This window comes from Centropristis striata, chromosome 13, assembly GCF_030273125.1.
Source record: "Centropristis striata isolate RG_2023a ecotype Rhode Island chromosome 13, C.striata_1.0, whole genome shotgun sequence".
NCBI lineage: Eukaryota > Metazoa > Chordata > Actinopteri > Perciformes > Serranidae > Centropristis > Centropristis striata.
In genome coordinates, this window is record NC_081529.1 from 7,202,824 (window position 1) to 7,225,233 (window position 22,410).

The 22,410-nt window shown below is 40.2% G+C and overlaps 3 protein-coding genes across 4 annotated transcripts in view; all 3 read right to left on the minus strand.

The window, feature by feature from the left end:
- The window catches only part of ep300b (E1A binding protein p300 b), a 38,624-nt gene extending 36,034 nt beyond the window's left edge, over positions 1-2,590 (minus strand). For both annotated transcript variants that reach the window (XM_059347477.1, XM_059347476.1), the window contains exon 1: positions 447-2,590. In XM_059347477.1, the coding sequence (XP_059203460.1) occupies positions 447-540 (94 nt within the window). In that variant the 5' untranslated portion in view covers positions 541-2,590. The remainder of the gene's footprint in view (positions 1-446) is intronic.
- A 1,866-nt stretch (positions 2,591-4,456) lies between these two features.
- xpnpep3 (X-prolyl aminopeptidase 3, mitochondrial) lies at positions 4,457-17,468 on the minus strand. Its single transcript, XM_059349033.1, has 12 exons — positions 17,354-17,468; positions 17,137-17,265; positions 14,136-14,258; positions 13,012-13,199; positions 12,608-12,827; positions 11,734-11,918; positions 11,510-11,572; positions 10,324-10,437; positions 10,091-10,176; positions 9,442-9,625; positions 6,101-6,221; positions 4,457-5,906 (listed from the first exon to the last, which is right to left on the minus strand). The coding sequence occupies exons 2-12, from the start codon at positions 17,213-17,215 to the stop codon at positions 5,740-5,742; spliced, it is 1,530 nt and encodes a 509-aa protein (XP_059205016.1). The 5' UTR covers positions 17,216-17,265; positions 17,354-17,468; the 3' UTR covers positions 4,457-5,739.
- A 137-nt stretch (positions 17,469-17,605) lies between these two features.
- Positions 17,606-21,907, minus strand: LOC131982813 (uncharacterized). The gene is made up of 3 exons (XM_059347434.1): positions 21,858-21,907; positions 21,142-21,289; positions 17,606-21,048 (listed from the first exon to the last, which is right to left on the minus strand). The coding sequence occupies exons 1-3, from the start codon at positions 21,861-21,863 to the stop codon at positions 19,892-19,894; spliced, it is 1,311 nt and encodes a 436-aa protein (XP_059203417.1). The 5' UTR covers positions 21,864-21,907; the 3' UTR covers positions 17,606-19,891.
- Positions 21,908-22,410: the final 503 nt, after the last annotated feature.

Consider the following 22,410-nt stretch of genomic DNA (forward strand, 5'->3'; position numbering starts at 1 on the left):
GAGTGTGTGTGGAGCATGTTGTTTAACGTGTATGTGTTCTCGCCCTTCCATTTAATTAACTTTTAAAGAAGAAAGATAACTTGAAGCAAACTGGGGTGACTCGACTCTTCCATTGTTTGGAGGTGGATCTTATAGTTGGTAGCTAGTTAGCCTGTTGAGGCTAACGCATCAAAACATCCCTGCAGGAAAGTTGCTCCTGCCGCCAGCACTACATCACATTTTATTCTTTAGCAAAACAAAATCTCAGACATGCTTTTTTAAATCAAGCTCCATATAAATTCCTGATTAAAATCATTAGTTATGGAGTAGCTCTGTGTCAGACCAACTAAGTTGTTGTGCAACTCTACAGAGACTCTGTACCACCACTGACCAGCAATTACTGCACCAACAGTCGAAGCTAGTTTATAGTTTTATTTCCAGCTTAGTAACGCATGCAATATATTTACCATTTCCATCACTGGCAGACACCGAGAGAGCTGGAGAGGACAGCTTGGGCCTCTTGGCTGAAGGCGGGCCGGAGTCCAGGACATTATCGGCCATATTTTTGACGAATTAAAAAAAATGCTGTAGATCCACGGAGGGCAAACGTATTTCCTTTATTTGCGTCTCCTTATCCCTTTAAGAAATGCTTCTGATCTTTCCCCCACCGCTTGGGGGACGGTAGGGGAGAAGAGAGCAATGTTGAACTCTTTTCCCTCACAGTTCTCCCTCTCGGTTTATTCCTCTCTGCAGATATCAGTCCCCCTCCCCTGTCGGAGATTGTGTTTCTTCACAGATTTGAACAGGAGGAGGTGGGAAGGTGGAGTCGGCAAAAAAGGCAAGCGTGCGGCCCTCTGACAACCTCATGTAGCCTCTTCTGCGACACAAAAATTGTCCCAAGATCCGTCTTCCGTGCTGCACTCAGTCCTGTCCGCCATAGTCGGCGGAGAAATCCTGTATTTCAGGTCTGAAACGCTCCAGTGGAAAGAGTCTCGGTCGGGGCACGGAAATGATAATTATGATCCAAAAAAGCACAAACCAGGAGTGTTAACTTCTGCAGGCCGTCCTCTCATGCAACAGTTATGAGATCCTCGGTTACATTTACCATTTCTCTCACCTGACCACCACACATCCAACTGCTGTCAATGCCACCGATTCCTTTACGTTTCCAGACCCTAAAGGCAGTCAACCGGTGTGTTGAGACCACCAGCAGTAGTCCTCAAATACAATTAAAGCGTAAGTGGGAGGCTCTCGTGTGCAATACTGAGAAAAAAAAAACTTGCATTGGCTTAACAGCAACTGAATAAATAGTTTAACAGTTCTGCAGAAAGATGAAAACACTAGTCACACACCTGCAGTTACTCAGATAAAAGGAAAATATATTGCGGATGTATATATCCAAGCATGACTTTTCTTTTGCATGTGCATGCTGACTAGAATGTGCACTTAGTGTTTGACCATGCAAGGCACTGGGTCAGAAACTAACTGACTCGTATTGCACATTTGGTTGTTGCAACCCGTTTACGCGAGTGTGCCTATTGCAGTCAGCAGGATTGGCAAAGGTTGAAAATAGAAAAATCTTGTCAAAAAAATCTCTGCTCCTTTGCAATCGATTCTGATGCAGACTATATTTCTTTGACAGTATAGTTCTTGAGGGCAATCACAGCGCTAATTGCCAATCAGCAGGCAGTCAGATTGATCCAATTAGTTTTATTTTGCAGAGGACGATCTGTGGGGTTACTTATCTCGTGCTCCACAAGAGGTTCCTCCTCCGGATTTCGCTTGGTTTGAGCACTTGAAATCTCAGATAATGCAAAAAAATGATAAATAATCCAAAAAAATATGTCAATCACTGCTTTAAGGATGTATTGGTCGTGCAAGTGAGGAGGAAAAAAAGATGTTAGGCAAAAAAAAAAAAAAACAGAGCACAGCTAGGGCGACAGGCGAAAATGTGATTTAAAAAAATGACGGCGGGTCGTTAAGAAATTATGGCTATTTCGGAAGCGGAAAGCTTCAAATCGGCACACTAATGTTGACACCCCCCTAAAATATTTTGGGCTGACAAAATCCTCTCATTGACTCTTTGTGATGGAGAATGCCCCCCTTCGTGTTGATCCTGGCAATTTTCCCTTCTCTTTAAACCCGTCTTTCTTTCCACCTCTCCCTTCTGCCCGGCAGCAATTTATTTATATAATTGTCTATGCGGACTCTTTCCTTCCTCCGCGACGGACACATAATGAATTTTCATGTTGATGTTTTCCCTTTTTCGCAGGTTTTTCCTCGTTACGATAATATATAGCCCTCTTCCGCCTCTCCTCTCTGTCTCCGCTCCGCAAAACACCCCCTTCCTTGGATTTGTCGGAGTATTTCCTTCTCATGCATACATATATATCGCCGACTCGGTTTTCCCTCCACTGACGTCTTATCTTTTTTTGGTGATGCTTTCTCTCCCCTGATAACACGGACAGGATTTCGCCACTCTTTCTTCACCCGGTGGTTCCCGGAGTGGCTGCCGTCGGTTGGCGGAGTCGCTCCTTCTCTCGGTTATCTCCTCCTGTTTCTGACGGTCTGTCCGCACAAACAAAATGGCGGCTTGTTGTTTCTACTCCTCTGATACGGGGGGAGGGTTGGAGGTACAGCAACATTAGGCGTGAAGGGGAGGAGGGAGGGAAGAAGAGGGGGGCTTGTCTTCGTAGGTGTTCGGGATTGTCCGGAATTCGGTTCCGTGCTCAGTCGGCAGTCGCAGATATCAATCTGTAGGGGACAGTGGCGCTCCGCGTGCATCTTCCTCTGTCAAACAGCAACAACAGCCTGTCCATCAGCGGCGGGAAGTAATCAGAGTACTGTGGTAAAAGTACTAATACCCAGTGGTGAAAAGTAACTAAGTAGGTTTACTCAAGGACTGTACTTAAGTACAATTTTGAGGTACTTGTACTTGAGTATTTTCATTTTATGTAACATTACACTTCTACTTCACTACATTTAGAGGTAATTATTGTACTTTTTACTCCTCTACATTTAGCTGACAGCTTTAGTTACTTTTCAGGTCAAGATTGAACATAAAAACATGATACATTTAAAGTGATCAGACATTTTTTAAATTAAACCTCATAACAGTATATTAAGTAGTGTAAATGAGCCCTACTTTGAGAAGTAAACCCTGTTTACATAAATACATCAATACAAATAATGTAATAATATATTTATAATAAATATAACAATCTGAGTGGGGCCATTCTGAAAAACAAGTATTTTTACTTTTGATACTTTAAGTACATTTTGATGCTGATACTTTTACTTCACTACGTTTTGAATGCAGGGCTTTTACTTGTAGTGGAGTAATTTCAGTGTGATATTAGTACTTTTACTTAAGTAAGGGATCTGAATGCTTCTTCCACCACTGATAATACCACACTGTGAAATTACTCCACTACAAGTAAAAGTCCTGCATAAAAATCCTTTAAGTAAAAGTACAAAAGTATCAGCATCAAAATGTACTTAAAGTATCAAAAGTAAAAGTATCTGTTATGCAGAATGGCCCGACTCCGATTGATATATATATATTCCAAATATATTACTATAGATGCATTTATGTAAGCAGTGTTTTACTGTTAATTTTAACCACTTAACATAGTAATGTGCTTTGATTTATAGAAATGCATTATCATTTTAAATCTTGACCTCAAAAGTAATTAAAGCAGGCAGATGAATGTAAAGGAGGAAAAAGTACAATATTTGGCTCCAAAATGTAGTGGAGAAGAAGTATAAAGTTACATTAATGGAAATACTCAAGTAGAGTACTTCAAAATTGTACTTAAATACAGTACTTGAGTGAATGTAATGAGATGAATTACATTCTACCACTGCTCACTACAGTTACTCAAATGTGGTGGAAGAAGTATTCAGATCCTTTATAATCTTTATGAAGTTAAAAGCTCCAATACATTTTTATATTATACTTTTTATCTAACAGCTATAGCTACTAGTTACTTTGGAGATTATGGTTTTATCCATTTAAAACATCTGATCTCTCAATGCATCAATATAAAAAATCCATTAATGTTTTATATTTGATACTTGAGTCAAATTTTGATTTTGGGACTTTTATTGGTGATGGAATATTTTTGGTATTATTATTTTTATTTCAGTGAATGGTCTGAAGACTTACTACGCTGCTGGTAGCAGAATTTATTTTTCTTAATTGCCTTAGCACATTTATTTAATCTTTTCTACATTTCCAACACTTGGAAACTCACATCAAAACCATCTAGACTGATAAATAGTACTACAAGTGAAATAACATTTAAAAAACATGTATTTTTGATTTGTGAGCAGAAGGAAATGAAAGGCATTTCCAATTAAAAATGCGATAATGATAATGATAATTTTAATACATATCAACAAAGTCCACATTTCTCTCTTCTGAATGAACAACACACAAAAATCACAAACTATTTTCAGCGATATTTTTCAGCCATTTCAGTGTATTGGTGTAATTATTACCATTATTCCAGGTTGATCAGGAGCAGCTGGTAAAGACAAGTTCAGCTTTATTCATCACTTGTTTGCATTTACATGGTGCGTGATGTTAATGTGGTATTTTGTACTGTAGCAGAAGCCAGGAAAGAACAATGTGTGTGTGTAAAATACAAATGAATGTACAGTACAGTCAAAAGTTGGACACACCTTCTCATTCAATGTTTCTTTTTATTATTATTTTCAAAATTGTCAATACTGAAGACATCAAACTATAAAAGAACACAACTGGAATTCTGTAGTAAAAAAAGTGTTAAACAAACCAGAATATGATATAGATTTTAGATTTTCGAAGTAGCCACCTTTTGCTTTGATGACAGCTTTGCACACTTCTGTTTCTATTCTCTCTGTCAGATTCATGAGCTGTTCACCTGGATGGTTTTCAGTTAACAGGTGAACCTTGTCAAGAGTTAATTTGTGGAATTTCTTGCCTTCTTAACATGTTTTTTATGAACATCAAAGCAAAAGGTGGCTACTCTGAATAAACAAAAATACAAAACATATTCTAGTTTGTTTAACCCTTTCTTGTTTACTACATAATTCCACGTGTTCCATCATAGTTTTGATGTCTATAATATTAATCTACAATGAAGAAAATATAATTAAAAAAACAACACTGATTTAGAAGGTGTGTCCAAACTTTTGACTGGTATTGTATGTATGTGGCCTTTTTTTTTTTAGTAAGACAACAAATAAACACTTATATCTGATGTGGCATTATGGCATTTCTGATAAACACGGTGTGGAGAGAAAAGGTTTTAAGAATAAAAATGCTTCCATGGTTGTCGGATCGAAACACTGGGTCTTGTTGCAAGAGGTTAACTGTTGTCCCTTGGTTTTTATTTATAGTTCAGCGTCGGATTTTACCTGCTGATAGCACCAACACAACACTAGATGGATGTATTGTACAGGATCAAGATTGGTCTCCATGTGGTTTTGCTGCAGCCACTCTTCATACTCATTCACCATTGAGGACTACAAACATGGAACAGATTTCTTCAAACATTTAGGTAGAATACAATGATCCTCCACACAAGATTTCTACATTTTTGAGGCCTTGCCGAGACTGAAACCAGAGTCTTGCAGTGTGCTCCCACCTCTCGTGTACCTGGGCCCTGAGCCTGATGATGTCACCACCATGTAGACGGTTGAAAAAACACAGCCAAACACCGCCCATCATGGATGCCGTGGCTTTCTTGGTCACTTGTCTTGCCTCTCTCTGTCCTATCTCTGGGCACAGGCCTTCTCTACATCAGCGATGGTCTTTGGTGCACCAGCGGACAGAATCAGAGGGCCTCCCTTGTCTTGGATCACCACATCATCCTCAATCCTGATGCCCAGGCCACGGAAACGCTCGGGCACGTGGTCATTGTCCTCGCAGATGTACAACCCTGGGACAATAGGAGGAGGAAAGTAGAAAGTTTATGAAAGTAACTGGAAGTGGAAGATGGTGTTAATTGTTGTGCCGCAGTTTGGATTTTTTAATCTTGATTTCATCAAGATTCTAGATTTACCCAGTCACGGCTGTACATAAAGAAGCAAATCTAAAGAGTAAATAGTATTCAAAAGGCTAGTTCGTCTGTACCTGGCTCTATAGTGATGGCCATTCCTGGCTGCAGAGGTTGTGAGCGGGACAACTCAGGAGTGTCGTGGACGTCCATGCCCAGGTAATGGCCAACGTGGTGCGGACAGAACCGCCTTGCAGCCTGGATGAGTATAAGCAAAAATGAATGCTTTAAAACGTTGTACAACGGCGTTTGATGTTGTCTTGTAGCCACAGCGTGGTGCTTAACATTAAAGACATGATATTCAGGTGCCACTGTGGTGAATGATTCCCATGAGATCATATTCTACCTGCACTAACAGAGCACCACTGAATCCAGGGGCATCTAAACAACAGAATTAGAGGTGAACATAAATTCCAATAACTTTAATTTTATTGAATCCTCTATATGAGATCATTTGCACTTTCCTTTATTCTGTCTTATTCTCGTCTTATTAGGAAGCACGTCTTCCAATGCAGGTGTGCGCAAAACATTTGGATGCTTCACACGTGTAAAATCAAACCAATGTTTGTAGTGGACTTCAGAGATACTGACTATAGTTTAATTTGTCAACCAATGTGTCTTAACCACACTCACCTCTCTGTTAACACGTGTTCTGAGGGATGAGGTTAAGTAAATGGTTCACAGCAATGCAAAACATGCTCACAATAAAAATGCCAACATGTTGATGTTTACAGGAATAGTCTAGTTTAGTTTAACAGGTCACCATGCCTGGACTACTGCAACTCCCTCATGGCAGGCCTGACTGCCAAAGCCATCCGACAACTCATCCAGAATGCAGCTGCTCGATTGGTCTTCAATCTTCCCAAATTTTCACACACAACACCCCTCCTCCGCTCCCTCCACTGGCTACCTGCGGACACGCTTCAAGACTCTAGCTCTGGCGTACTCTGCTGCTAACGGTTCAGGTCCTACTTACATCCAGGACCTTGTCAAACTCTACACCCCTGCCCGTCCTCTCCGCTCTGCATCAGCCAAACAGCTGGCGACTCCCACCCTGCGTGGGTCAACTCGCCTCAAAACCTCCTCCAGACTTTTCTCTGTCTTGGCTCCCAAATGGTGGAACGAGCTCCCCACCGACATCAGGACCTCAGACAGCCTGTACATCTTCCGCCGCAGGCTGAAGACCTATCTCTTCCAACAATACCTCGGTTAAGTCATGGTCACCTAACAGATAGATTTAAAAAAAAAAAAAAAAGCTCTTACTCTTTTCTCTTCTTTTCTTCCTTAACATATAGCACTCCTTTAGCGATGACAGTCAGCTCTTAAAGTTATGTACTTACTTGATTCCTATGGTCTATGTCTAGTACCATCAGGTTGAATGCACTTATTGTAAGTCGCTTTGGACAAAAGCGTCTGCTAAATGACATGTAATGTAATGTAATGTAATGTAATGTAACACTTAACACAAAGCACAGTTGAGGCTGATGGGGATTTCGTTAGTCTACCAGGTAATCAGTCATAAACCAAAATTAAAATTTAAAAGATGACAAACTATTATTTTTGTAACATCTCAGTTCTGCTAATAAATTAGTTCAAATTAATATCAGCGTAGGAAAAAACAGTCATTGATCATCCCTTTAATCTTGCTAATATGATCTGAGCCTTGACAACAGACAACTGTAAAAAGTTAAGGGACCACCAAAGTCATTACAATTTATCCTGATGGGTGTATGTCTGTAACCTCATGGTGGCGCCAGATGAAAAGTCAATGGATCTCAAAAGTAAAGAGGATTCATCATCTGTCAAACAGGAATGTGTTAATCCTTCGGGTAGATGTTAAGATACATATATGAAAACATGGACCTGCTGATGGCAGCAGAGGATCACCAACATCAGTAGGATTCATTCCCTGTGGACCATGAAGATCTGAACAATCCTGGCATTACACCCAACACATCCAATACTGGATTTGTCACCACTGTGACCAAATTACATACTGACACCATCATCAAAATCACAATACGAAAGGGGGCTAAAAACTGTGATCTCCTGGGTCCTGGGACACCTTAAAGTTTAGGTGTGAATGCACTTCATGTGCATTGAGATCCAATCGCTCCGTCCAAAATCGTGAAAAATCTGAGCTGCATCTGGCCACATTCTTTTAGCAGTGTTAACAATAATGTGTCCTGGGTCTCACTGAAAGAATGCCTACTCACTGCTCTCTATACGTGGTAACCACTACTTCTGTGCATTAATGTACCCCTGTCTGTACAACAGTATTTTCTTTGGCCTAAAGGCAAGAGTAGCATAATAAAGCAGCCCTTATCAAATATATATACATCAATCAGACCTTCTCTGCTCTCATCAGGCTTCACAAAGCCTCAGCCAGCCGTCTGTGGCCCTGAGGTCCCCAGGGACTGCTGATAGATGAAAGCCTTATATGTTTAAGTTCATAAAATGAACAAATTCCTGACTTTGTGGGATATTACTAGACATTCCTGCAATCTTTATTATTAACCATGTGTTTTCTCCTTGTTTTCACATTTACAGTGGGTAATGAAGGCCAATCATAAGTGGTCACTCAAGACACATGTGGAGAAGCATTTTAATGCCAGGTGTAAACTGACGTACTTCTAGCACTTGTGAGTGGATCACCCAGGACGTTTGTTCATGCCAGGTTTAAACAAGGTCTTGAACCCCATCATCAATCAGCCAGCCAATCCAGAAGAGGAAGACTCCTCAGGCTTTCCAGGCCCCACTTGGTGTTTTTTTCCCTCTCTCTTTTTTTAAGAGAAACCATTTAAGTAAATTTACATTCAGCTTTGGTTTGGCTTGCTTGTTTTATTTCCCTGAAAAGAACCGCCGCAGGAAAGGAATGACTCTTTTACAGAAAGTTTATACACACATATTGTGTTTCATGGAGGCTGTAATTAGGTCATTTCATCATTTACATTTGCCGAAGGAGCTTATGGCTATTTCCTGACTGCAAACGACTGGTGAGGATATAAATAAAGCAAAAATGTTGAAATTTAATACCATCATAAGTCCCCCTCTGGTGTGGTTAATTGACATTAAACAGCAAGGCAAAATTTCATTTTACATTAGCAATATAAAAATACAACAACATACTGTCTGTCTATCTGTGTGCATGTGTCTGTAAGCAGAAGTGTAAGTTAATAACGTGAGATATGAACTTGGGCTTCTTTATTCATCAGATTTATTACTCTGTATTAATCTTAACTTAAGCAGCTAAATATTTGGATGTGGGCAACATAACTGTCTTATCTAGTAAATAATTTGCAACTCATCTTGAAAAATGTTGTCATTGCTGCAACTTTGCTTTCCAAAAGCCAACAGCTCCTTATATGGGACAAAGCAAAGGAACGTCTACCTGCCGGAATGCATTGTAAATTATTACCTTTACTGCATCAGCATCACTGGTGCAGGACTTGAGGATGCCTAGCCGCCTGAGCTGTTGTCCCAGCAGAGCCAGCATGGTACTGTAGATGTGGTCCAGACTGACGCCCGGGGAGCACAGGGACAAACAGGAGCGCTGGACCTCCAGGACGGCCTCATACAGCTCAGCCTGGGCAGGGCTGAATCTGGTAGGAAGGAGGTGGAGGCAGCACACAGTTATGGTGTGTTTCCTGTTAGTCATTGGAATAATACTTAACAGTAAAACTAACAGTAAAACATGCATAAAGCCAACAAACCACAATACAACCTGAACATAGTCATGGAAAAAATATTAGACCACACTTTTTCTTCAACTTCTTGTTCATTTTAGTGCCTGGTACAACTAAAGGTACATTTTTTTGGACAAATATAATGATAACAACAAAAATAGCTGATAAGAGTTTCATTTAAGAGCTGATATCTAGCCATTTTCCATGGTTGTCTTGATAATAACCAAAATAATTTTCAAGAAAACCATGGAAAATGTCTAGATATCAGGTCTTAAATTAAACTCTTATCAGCTATTTTTGTTGGTATCATTATATTTGTCCAAACAGTTGTACCTTCTAAGAAGGTCTAAAATTAGAAAACTGTTATTCTGTCAGGCTTACTTTCCATTCACTGGCCATGTTCGAGTGATATCACTAACGTAACCAAAGTATTCACATCCACCATCAAGCAGCACCATTTCACCGTCCTGATGGAGGAGAGAAAAGGGGGAAAGAGTTAAGCTATTTAGTCACTACTTTATATTAAGAAACGCTTTTCACAATGCTTAATGTGAATGTTAATTGTATCTTATGTGACAGCACAGATCTGTGAGCACACTGACACCTTCCTTTACCTTGATAATCTGGTTGTTGTTTATGTAGTGCAGAGTATTGGCTCGATTTCCTCCAGCAACCACAGGAGGATAGGCCAGGAAGTTGGCGCCATGGATCCGGTTTTCAAAATCAAACTGGAGGATAAATACAGATTTAACGTTTTTCCTTTTTCAAAAGCCCAGTGAAAGCTTCATATTTGCTGTCATTGATTCAGCAGCTGCCTTTCACTCAAAGTGCCAGTGCCCCTAATTATGCATAACTTTTAAGCATTAACATAAAATTCACCCCCCAACAGTTATCATGAACAGGGATATTAGCTATAGAGACCAAACCTGTTTTTTTCTCCCATTCAAGGCTGTAAACATGTATATTTCTGTTGTAAAGTTGTGTAAAGGTGTTTTGATATGTGAATCCCTGCATTCCCCTGCAGTTACGAAACAAGACTCGTCCTGTGATGCCACGATTGGTCAGGGCCGTGTCTTACATCCTTTTGGCTTAACGTTTATGTTAAAAAGTGTATGGAGGGATGTTTTCTCAGCTAGCAGCTTAACTCAGGTTGGGTCTCATGGGGCTATCAAACCTGGGACTTCGGATTTGACTCCACACTGTGCGGCAGAGAAACTAATGTTTTGTTCAATTTAGTGTGGATTGGTGGAAAATTGTAAAGGTTGTTGATCATTTGGTTAGTTAGCAATTCTGACATCTAACTGGTGGTGGTTACTTTAGGGTTAGGGTTACTTTATTGTTTAACAAGGTCTTGTGTAGGTTTAATTACAGTTAATAAACAAGTTATTACGAATGCTACGGTTGCGTTTTCTAGCTTCTTCCAAAGGTGACAAGAAGACCATGGACTGTATAAATAAGAAGAAGGCCCAATGCAGTGAAACGACACTGTGTGAGGTAGGACGTAGGCACATGGCTGACCAATCCCAGCGTCACAGGGCGTGACTTGTTTGTAACTGAAGTGGGATCCATAATAACGCAGGGTTGACTTCCTTTAAGAGCCAGCCTCATGTGGTCAGTCAGTGAACTGCAGTTTTGGCTATAAAAGCCATAAAAAACAAACCATAGTACCTTCTTCTTTTTCTAGCTGGAAATTAAATATATACAAGTTTGATAGACTTCATAATACAGTTTTGTTATACAGGCAGAACAATTGTAATTCCATCATGATGAAGAAAAACAAACAGTTAAACTTCTGCTAACCTTAGCAAAGAGCACAGCTTCATCCACTTCTCCTTGAGACAGAGCCATTGTCCTCTTAAAAGCCTGAAAAGACAAGGATTTGAGTTAAGGCGACAACACTGGACATATGTCTTAAAAAGCACAAAGAGACACTGTTGCATAAAAATACAAGGAAATGAAAATGTTTCTCTATTTAAGGCATTTATTGGTAAATATAAACTATTGGATTTAACTTAAACACCAACCTGTGCTGCGATGTGACCGGCTTCTTGCATGAGTGCCACCTCTGCTGAGCTCTTGAGGGCCCTTAGAGAGTGTATGAGGGGCCTGAGAGTGTGTGGCATTGGACCTGACTCCAGCATAGGAGCCACATGAGCCTGGTGGAGCCGAGGGTGGGCGGGCTGAGAACTGTCGTACCACAACGTAGTGCCTGAAGGAAGAGGGAAAATTGTTATAGCAAATTTAGTCTAATAAGTAAACGTCAGACGTCAGCTCTTTCTTCTGTCTTTCGTTCGTTCTTTTTAAAAAAAAACCTCTATACAAAGTTATTTGCCATTAGGTTGCTGATTGCGACGAGTTAGGCAGTGACAAGGAAGGATCGATAAGGAACGGGAAATGAACATCATGTTACATTTGCAGATGTATGACCACCGCCAGCAACTGGAATGATGCCTGTTGGAGCAAAGTGTGTTAAACGCATTCAGCTAATCAAGAGATAATGAAAGGTGTGATATAAAAACAAAACCACAATAATTTTATTTTTATATCATTATTTTTAAATTTATATTATATATTGTTATTGTTACCTATTTGTTCATTGCTTTTCTTATATTATCCTATATTTTGATTGTTTTTGTAACTGTTTTAGAGGCTTTGGAGCCATCTGGAACCAGAATTTCCTTTGAAATTAATAAAGTTCTATCTTATCTTGTCTCAAAATGACATGTCCTTAAAATATTTCACATCGTATGTTCTGTTGTTCCTGTGTTCCTGTTATTATCAATTCAGATGACTTAATTGTGTATCATGATATCTTGGTATACATTTTTATCACAATATGATCCCATTGCAACAAAACATCTTGTTCAATTATAAAATCATGCGTCCTCACATGCTCACCTTTAAGGCTCTTTAGCACAAGCCCCAGCTCTTCTATACTATGAACTCTCTCTATGCCAGTCAAAGCAGCTGCCCCGTCCTTCCCTGACCGGGGCCCGTCCCACAGCTCTCTCCCTGGGTCTCTGCGGGGGACGAACAAGATGGCCTCTTCTGGTCTTCCTTTCCCATGAAGAACCAAGGCACTGTCAGGCTCGAGGATGCCACTGAGGTAGAGGAAATCCTATGGAACATTTACAAAAGTCTTGCTTAAATTAGTATTCCAAACGTAAGACTACAAAGTAAGAGACATTTAACTTCCCTTCCCTCATGTAAACAAGTAGTTCTAAGCTGTTACTATTCCCACTTAACTTCAAAAGAAGCTTAAACTGGAAGTAAAGAAAGTAAACTTGAGTCCGAACATGCACCTGGTTCTGGTGGAAGGGATAAGGGATGTCATTGGTCATGTAGCGGGTCGGATGGGACAACACAATGACCACATGGTTGCTAGAGGAAGCAGAGGGTCCCAGTCTTTCTGACTGGGCCTCGATAAGTGAGGCCAGCCTGTGTCTGCGGAGCTCATACTCTGTCTGGGTCAAGCCTGGGGTCACCTCACCTGAGGAGAAGAGATCACAACCAAAAGCTCATCACCTACATTTACACTGTGCACTCCTGTTTATCCACTTGGGCCCTGTTTACACGAAGACGCTCGCGGGTAAAAATGACAAAATATTTTATCGGAAGTGCCTTTCGTTTAGACGGTGACGGCGTTTTTGGGGCTTAAAGACGCAAAAATCTGAAACCACCTTCCAAAGTGGAAAAGTTAAATACGCTCTGCCGTAGCGTGTCCGTCTACACTGACAAGACACAAAACTCTGCTCAGATCTGCTCACGTCACGTATATGTTTATGTCACATACGTGTTTACGTCACATACGTGTTTACGTCACATACGTGTTTACGTCACATACATGCCCCAGTACAGGAAAATAAACAAACGTGGGATTATTTCCATGCGTGGGACCTTCAAGCTGCTCTGGCAGCTCTAATAAACTTACAGGAGTCTTTCCACCAAATGTACAGGATATGTAGAGATAGTGTTAGTGAACAGAGAAGGATCTGTAATTACCTCTATCACATTTTGGATGCAGCAATTCGTCGGAGGCGAGCCAGACGGCTGTGAACGAGACCTGGGAGATCTAGTGGATGGTGGAGAACTTTGTGGAAGGAGTAGCTGATGAAAATGTGTGGCGTGAAAACTTCTGCATGTCCAAAGATGCTCTTATCGCTTTAAGTGATGCCGCCTCGCATGCATACAATCGAATTTCACACACTTTTGCGTCACCGCAAAAGCACGCAGATTTCCTCCCGAAAATGCTCGTCTAAACGAGGAATAAAAAGTGAAGACGCAACGCCACTTTTGCGTCTTCTGTTCAGACCGTCCTCGTGTAAACGTAGCCTTGATTTGTTTATATTTTCTCATTATGTCACATGCAGTGTAGAGTGATGAATGAACTGCACTGATTCAGCAGTCCACTGCAAACAATACTCGCCATGTTTGATGAGGTGTGGATGAGAGAAGGGGCTGGGCTGGCCCAGGTACCGAGGTGGAACTGTCTTTGGCTTAAAACCTCCTGGTTTCACAGAAATGTTTCTGCACGGGCACCGGACACATCCTACAGACAGCAACACAACACAAAGGACACAGACTCCTGAACTGGGCACCTACAATGCTGCATGCAGCTGCTTCACTTGTTAATTCTGTTTCATTCTGTTTCATTTCAGGCAAATTATGTTTTACAGAATACTGGGTGCAAGTGTATTAGTGACAAGAAATGGCAGTAAAGTACAGATGACTGGTTGTTCCTCAACAACCAGTCACCTGAAATATGTTTTTGACCAGGACATTTAAATTGTTCTCATAAATGTTTGACAATTAATAGATCCAAACAGCGTTACTCACTTTTTTTTTGGTTTATTATTAGTTCTGTCATTTTTTTTCTTTAACTATTTATTTTTCCTTTGGGGTGGGGGGAGTAGATTCATTTATAGTTTGACTTTGACGCTTTGTCAAATGTATTAAAATGTAATTTTTGTAAACTGTTAAAACTCAATAAATACACGTCTATAAAAAAAATAGATCCAAACAAAATGATCATCACTTCATAAGTGTTAGAGCATAAGCTTCATATATTAGCCAGATGATTAATCCTCAGTTGCTGGAAGGCCCTCTCCCTTTCCTCTTTTATACTATGTAACACAACATTTCAAGGACTCCCATAACAGAGTAGTTTCCATTCTGCCCTCTGCATACATGGAGGATGTAGAGAGGAGGGACTGCTTCGGAGTCTATATCTCGGCTGACACAACCTGGAGTAGAAACATCTACCATCAGGTGGGGAAGGCCCAACAGACTCAGCTTTCTCAGAAAACTGAAGCAGGCTCACCTTTCTCAACCCCTACTGATCAATTTCTATTGAGCGATAATCCTGACCTACTGCTGTACTGTGTGGTTTCCCAGCTGCAGAGCAGAGGACAGGAAGGACCTGCAGCAGGAGAGGATGGCAGAAAGAGTGATTGGGACCACACTACCAGCCCCCCCTGACATATACACTGGCTGGCTCCGCAGGAAAGCCAGTTGTATTTTAAAAGGATTTTTTTTGTATATCATGTTGTATATGTTGGATTTTTAATCTGTTGTAAGTTTTGTACGGCTGTTACCTTGGCCAGGTTTCTCCTGTAAAATAGATTTTTGATCTCAATAGGACTTCCTGGTAAAATATAGTTGAAATAAATTGGAGCTGCTTAGCTGTTTTTCGTTGTTTTTATAACAATGACAATAAAGAAATCTAATCTAAATAGGTTGCAAATTACTCATAAGCTCTAAAAATATAAAGTATGTAACTATTATGCATACTCTTTTATTTTTACTAAATTAAAAGTACCAGATAAAACTTAAAGTTAAAGTAATACATCACAAGTAAAAGGCCTGTATTAAAAATCTTACTAAAGTTAATGAACATTAGTAATATTGGTTAAATATAGCCTAGTTAGTAAAAGTCCTTATTCAGAATTTTTACAAGGTTATCGTGTTTATGTAAAAACAGTTAGCTAACCAACTGTAAACCAGCTGCCAATGTGATGTATGTGTTCAAACTATCCAATAATTGTCTTGAGGTCTGCAAAAAGATTTAATACCTTGGTCATTGTATTGCAGATGATATGAATGATGATAATGACATATACAGACAGTGTTGTAAGTTATATGCACAGGCAAACACCATAGCACGTAAGTTTAGCTGCTGTTCTACTGAAGTTAAAGTGTTCAGAGCTTACTGCACACCTCTCTATACTGCCCATCTGTGGTCTTCTTACAAAGAAGAAGAAAAGAAGCAGAAGCTACAAGTTGCTTACAATGATGCAATGAGAATTTTACTCAAGGTTCCCAGAGGAGGGAGTGCTAGTCAGATGTTTGTATCTGTAGGAGTTAGCACTCTGAAAGCACTTTCAAGAAATTTGATGTTTAAGTTTATGCAACGTCTGGATGAGTCCACTAACAGTATTATGGTGGCACTCTCAAATACCTTTGTGAGCTGCTCCAGGTACACATCCTGACTGAGAGTACATTGGCTGAAATGTCTGTATGTATTTTAATTCTTGTACTCCGTCACACTGTTAAAATAATCGCCTAAGTCATTTTTTGTCAAACTTGTTTTTTTTTTTGCCTAAATCATCTCCTCATGACGCCGGCCACCTATGGTAAAATCTCCTACATCCTCTGTTGATCAGATCATGTGATTTTACCCCTTTAAGATAATGGCCTATGTCAAGTGTGTGACTTAAGCGGATTTATTATGCCATGTCAAAATAAAATGTGACTTAGGCAATTTTTTGAACATGCCTTTGTGACTTAGGCAAGATATGGTAACACTTTATTTTGAAGGTGTCTACATAAGAGTGACATGAGCGTGTCATAAACATGACATGGGATGTGTCATGAACATTAATGACACTTTAAAGTAACATTAATGCTCATGATACTTGTCATGTCATGTTTCTGACAGGCTTGTGTGACTCTTATGTAGACACCTTCAAAATAAAGTGTTACCATATCTCGCTTAAGTCCAAAAAATTGCTTAAGTAATTTATTTCACTTAAGTTACATCATTTACACACAGTGTTATTATTATGCCAATAGCCATCCTTTGTTACATCCTTTTTGAGTGAAATGAACAATAAATGTCATAGGTTACACTTTTGGTGAAGTTTTTTTGTGTTTCCGGCAAAACTTGAACAAATGAGTTAGGCGATTATTTTAACAGGGTGACGGTTTGTTTTTCTTCTTGTTTGTTTGCTTGTCTTGTTTTGATCTGTCCCATCTTGCGTGGCTTTTGGACATGATTCTGGCAAATAAACTGAATTGAATAACGTCAATGTTAGTGGGGGGAATCGTAAATGTAACGTTAGTGGAGTATAGAGTAACATAATGTAGAAATTCTCAAGTACAAGTATATTAACAGTACAAAGTACAGAGCAAAGGGTAAAAATACTAACCGGGCTGCCCTCGGCTGCAGCTCCTCCGGGGCAGCAGTCTGACAGCAGCCCGGACCAGGCTGCTGGTGGAGGGCAACATCGCTGCTTCAGCAACTGGAGGACACCGGTCAGTCACAGCATGTCGCCCCGCTGTGGACACGAGGGAACAGTCAGCAAAGTATATAGTCAACTAACGGCTGATATTTACGGAGACACGTGGCGTGTTGCTGCGACTTACCGACGTTAAAATATTCTCATACAACTATTAGACCGCTCTTCGGTTGACGGTTACCCTCGTTAGCTCGGTGCCTCCATGTTTGCTAACCGTATCCGTCTGAGAACGCTGGGAATTTGCTGCCCTGAGTGCTGCTTCCCAGGCAGAGACGTTTCGTCCTTTCTCGTGTGGTGTAACTGGCAGAAGCAAAGAGTAGAAATAAAGTATTTGCTTTTCATGCTACTTAAAAAGTATCTTCGATCACAGTCAAGGGGGGGATATTATACCTTTTATTCCACCATATTTATCTGACAGCTTTAGGTATGCCTGGTACTTAATTAAACGATTTCATTTTACATATAAAACATGATACACATACGACTATAATAATAATAACTGAACATGTACATTAATAAACATTCAAACAAATGTAAATGCATCCAAGTTATAATGTTGAAAATGATACAAAATATGTACAGTATTTTAAAACATAGGCCTACCCCATTGTGGAGAAAAGCATATACTCAATAATATATTGGGTATTGTACCTTTTATTCCACCATATTTATCTGACAGCTTTAGGTATGCCTGGTACTTAATTAAACGATTTCATTTTACATATAAAACATGATACACATACGACTATAATAATAATAATTGAACATGTACATTAATAAACATTCAAACAAATGTAAATGCATCCAAGTTATAATGTTGAAAATGATACAAAATATGTACAGTATTTTAAAACATAGGCCTACCCCATTTTGGAGAAAAGCATATACTCAATAATACAATGGAGGCATTCATATAACACATAGATAGCTATATAAAACAAAGATAGCAAATTATACAGATAAACATCAGAGGAGCATGAAGCAGGGTTGAAAACAAATGATGCAACGCTACATGTAAAATATTTTAAATTGACTCCACCCCCTCAACTTAGTATAACAGTAAAACTTTACTGCTAATAAATCAGTAATAACACATTCCAATAAGACAATGTATAATGGTAAAACACTCAGTTTTTTTCTTTTATGTAATGGTGTATTTTCATATTGCAGTGCTGCAACTTTTACTTAGCATATAAGCAACAGACCGGTAGACTTCCTCCATCACTGCAGAAAACATTCAGTTGTTGTTAATTTTACAATGTGGTTTTACATCATCTTCAACTTTCCGTGTGGTGCATTCCAGTGCTTATGGGAAAACACAATTACTAAATAAATAATTGGATTATATAGTTCTGTTATTGTTAATAAATCCATTAAAAACACCACAACCACTTCCCCAGCCTGTCCGAGGTACACAGCCCCAAGCTCATAGTTTCAAGTGAATTTGTAAATATTTAAAAACAGATCATGAATATATAGTTAAAAATTTTTTTTAGCGAAGGCTAAATTATTTCCTGAAATTGCTGAAACTCAATCGTTTGAGCCTATTTCTTCCTGAGAGTCAAAATTCAGGGAATGAAGGTTACAAACACACTCAGAAGGCAAGTACTAACGGCTGCAATACTAACGTGTGCGGCGGGAGGCGGGGCTTGACTGGCTGGACGGTCAAGCCCCGCCCATGACAGGCACGTCACACGCCAAGCTCTGCCTAGAGTGCACTACGTCATTGTGGTTAGTTCAGGGATAGTCGGGATTTCGGAAACTCGGTAGAAACAGCGCCTGGATGGAGGATTTTTCCCTTCTGCTGTACATTTACTTAACGACTATTTGACTGAAGATTGATCTGTGACACAACAACGCTAATACCCAAAAACACATAAAAACTGTCTTTGCAATGTCATTTGCAGTGACATATTGTGTTTTTGCTATTAATAAATAGGTTTGTCATTGTTTATGTCATTAACGGAAATCTGAGAACAGCAAAATGCAGAGAAGTGAGAGATTATTTTATAGGCTACATAAATTATCATGTAAGCATCATCAATCAGCAGACTGTACAACAATCAAAGAAAGCATTATATAATTTTCCTATCTTCCAATGATGTAGGTCTGCATCAGTCTAAAAAACATACCTTGGAAAACTTTTTTTAACCACTTCTCACCTATACAGCGTCATGTCCTGTATTGATGTGTCATAGCCTTTGTTACCGTATGTGCCCGTTTGTGTGTAGTGTATTTTGGGACTTGTCCAGGTAATCAAGGGCAGTGGTTCTCAGTTGACTGGTTAAGTAAGTAAAAAAGTGCAACCCTTTTCATGGAATATCATAATGATAGATGATTGAAAAAAGCCAGTGATAGCAAATAATGCAAATAATTACCAAAAGAAATGTTTCTATTATTTCGCAACAATAAACACACTTCAGATCAAACTATGAAATCTGTTAGCAGTAGGTCAGGCAAAAAAAATAAAAAAATACACACACATATATAATATGGGTGCAGCATTGATTCAGACCAAGCTATTTCCCTGTAAAAAAAAAAAAAAAAGTACAATTATTATCCATCCTGCAGTGAAGAAAGGGGAGATGTCCACCACTGCCTTTTTTTCTTGATCCATAAAGATGTTATGAAGTGGATGATCCTGGTGGTTGTTCTGAATGGCCTCTCACATGTTCAGTGTACATCTCTCCACCACCAAGTGGTACGTGAGTGACCGCAGGTGATCACATTCAAATGCCAAACAATTGCTTCTTTCAGCCAACTCAGCATTGGCCTTGCACAAGTCCATTTCACACCTAACTTGTAGGTTTGTGCCAGATGTTTTTTTGATGACATGAATTGGACCAGTGAATGTTTTTTTAACAGCAAAAATACCATTTTGGGGGTCAATACACTGACAGCTTAAATGGCGTTCAGCAGTGATGTCTTTTTTCCCAGAGTGTTTCCGCTTAATATGCACCCTCAAATTGCGTCTGTTGAGTTTAAGGCCACAGTGTACACACTTGATCTTAACCTGCTGTTGTCCATGCACATGCATTTGTGGCTGAGCAGCGGGGGCTGGGGCTGCTACGGGGCTCTCAGTAATAGTGGCTCCTACGAGGCTCTCAGTAACAGTGGCTGCTACGGGGCTCTCAGTAATAGTGGCTCCTACGGGGCTCTCAGTAACAGTGGCTCCTACGAGGCTCTCAGTAACAGTGGCTGCTACGGGGCTCTCAGTAATAGTGGCTCCTACGAGGCTCTCAGTAACAGTGGCTGCTACGGGGCTCTCAGTAACAGTGGCTGCTACGGGGCTCTCAGTAACGGTGGCTGCTTCATCTGTGATGTCTTTTTTCCCAGAGTGTTTCCGCTTAATATGCACCCTCAAATTGCATCTGTTGAGTGTAAGGCCACAGTGTACACACTTAATCTTAACCTGCTGTTGTCTATGCACATGCATTTGTGGCTGAGCAGCGGGGGCTGGGGCTGCTACGGGGATCTGAGTAACAGTGGCTGAGCTCTGAGTAACACTGGCTACTACGGGGCTCTGGGTAACACTGGCTGCTGCGGGGCTCTGGGTAACACTGGCTGCTGCGGGGCTCTGGGTAACACTGGCTGCTACAGGGCTCTGGGTAACACTGGCTGCTACGGGGCTCTGGGTAACACTGGCTGCTACGGGGCTCTGGGTAACACTGGCTGCTTTTTGCCTCTTGGGAACAGATCTTACAGTACAGACTTTTAAGTGAGCAATGAAATGATTTCTCCTTATGATGGTTGTGTCACAGGTGAGGCAGTGGAAATGGTGAGCATCTCTGCATTTGAAGCTGCATTTGCAGATACGGTATTCTGCAAGACAAAATATTTATTACATTAGAGTTATTGACAGCCTCACACAAGTACAGTATGTGCTTCTGTAGACCACATAAAGAGTGACCGTACCTCCATGGCGGACTGCCGCATCTAAATGGTTTCTGAGATGGTAAACTATAGTGTGATGTTGTCTTGTCCAAAAGGGACAACAAGGACAGTCATACGCCTCTGCTGAGGGAAAAACTGGCTCCTCGTTGGCCGGGAAATAGGTGTGATGCTGAACAAAAACAGAAGAACAATTGACCATTAGATTCAAGATACAGAAGGCCTATTAGCATGGATATTATTTTACATTCATGTTAATTAATTCAACATTTCAACGTTAGATAATTTTCTATTATTTTTGCTATCTCATAAGACTTTGCCACGTTTGTCACTTTCGATATAACCTTACATACACACACGCACGCACGCACACACACACACACACACACACACACACACACAGCTAAATTATCACACATGCTGAATGCTGACCACTAAACTGACAAAATACCCAAACGTTACAAAAATATAACTTTTTCTATTAATTTTGCTACCTCATAAGACTTTGTGACGTTCGATATAACGTTATACAGCGCACACACACACACACACACACACACCTCAACTCGGCGTTAAACGTGATGTTTTAAACAGCTAGAGGTCATATTTTTTTCTCATGGCACAATTCAATCGGATCACGAAATAAAACTTTGACTCCCATTCACTTACATGGAGACTTCCGCTTAGGCTAAAATGCTTCATCATTTATTGCATTTATTGTAGCAACGTATTTCACTCACCGACATCACTTTACAACAGGATTTCTCCTTTCTCCAGTTTTAAGGGAAGGGGTGGACTACTTGGGGGGCGGGGCTTGACCGTCCAGCCAGTCAAGCCCCGCCTCCTGCCGCACACGTTAGTATTGCAGCCGGCCGCAGCCGTTACCAGAAGGTGAGGCGATAGCGGTCCTGAGAGTTTTCTACCCTGAGTTTAGGTTCTCAGGGAGCACTGCATTTCCAGCTACCATACACTTCACAGCAAGCTCCATCGAGTATGTGGGGCTACAGGTCTTGCAAGCACTGGTGTCTTTATAAGTTTGTAAGGTTAAACCATATTTACATATTCATTATTAATAACTGTATATTGTTTACGTCCGACACAATTATTTATTTATATTATTTTTGTTATTCTTTTTTTTTCATTTTGCATTTATGAGACAGGTCAACTGGACATAAAAAGGAAAGAGGGAGTAGAGGGGATGACATGTAGTAAAGAGCAATAAGTGTGACTTGAGCTACAGCTAAACATGGGGCGATGTATATGCCTCATAGTGCTGCCTGACAGGCATTACTC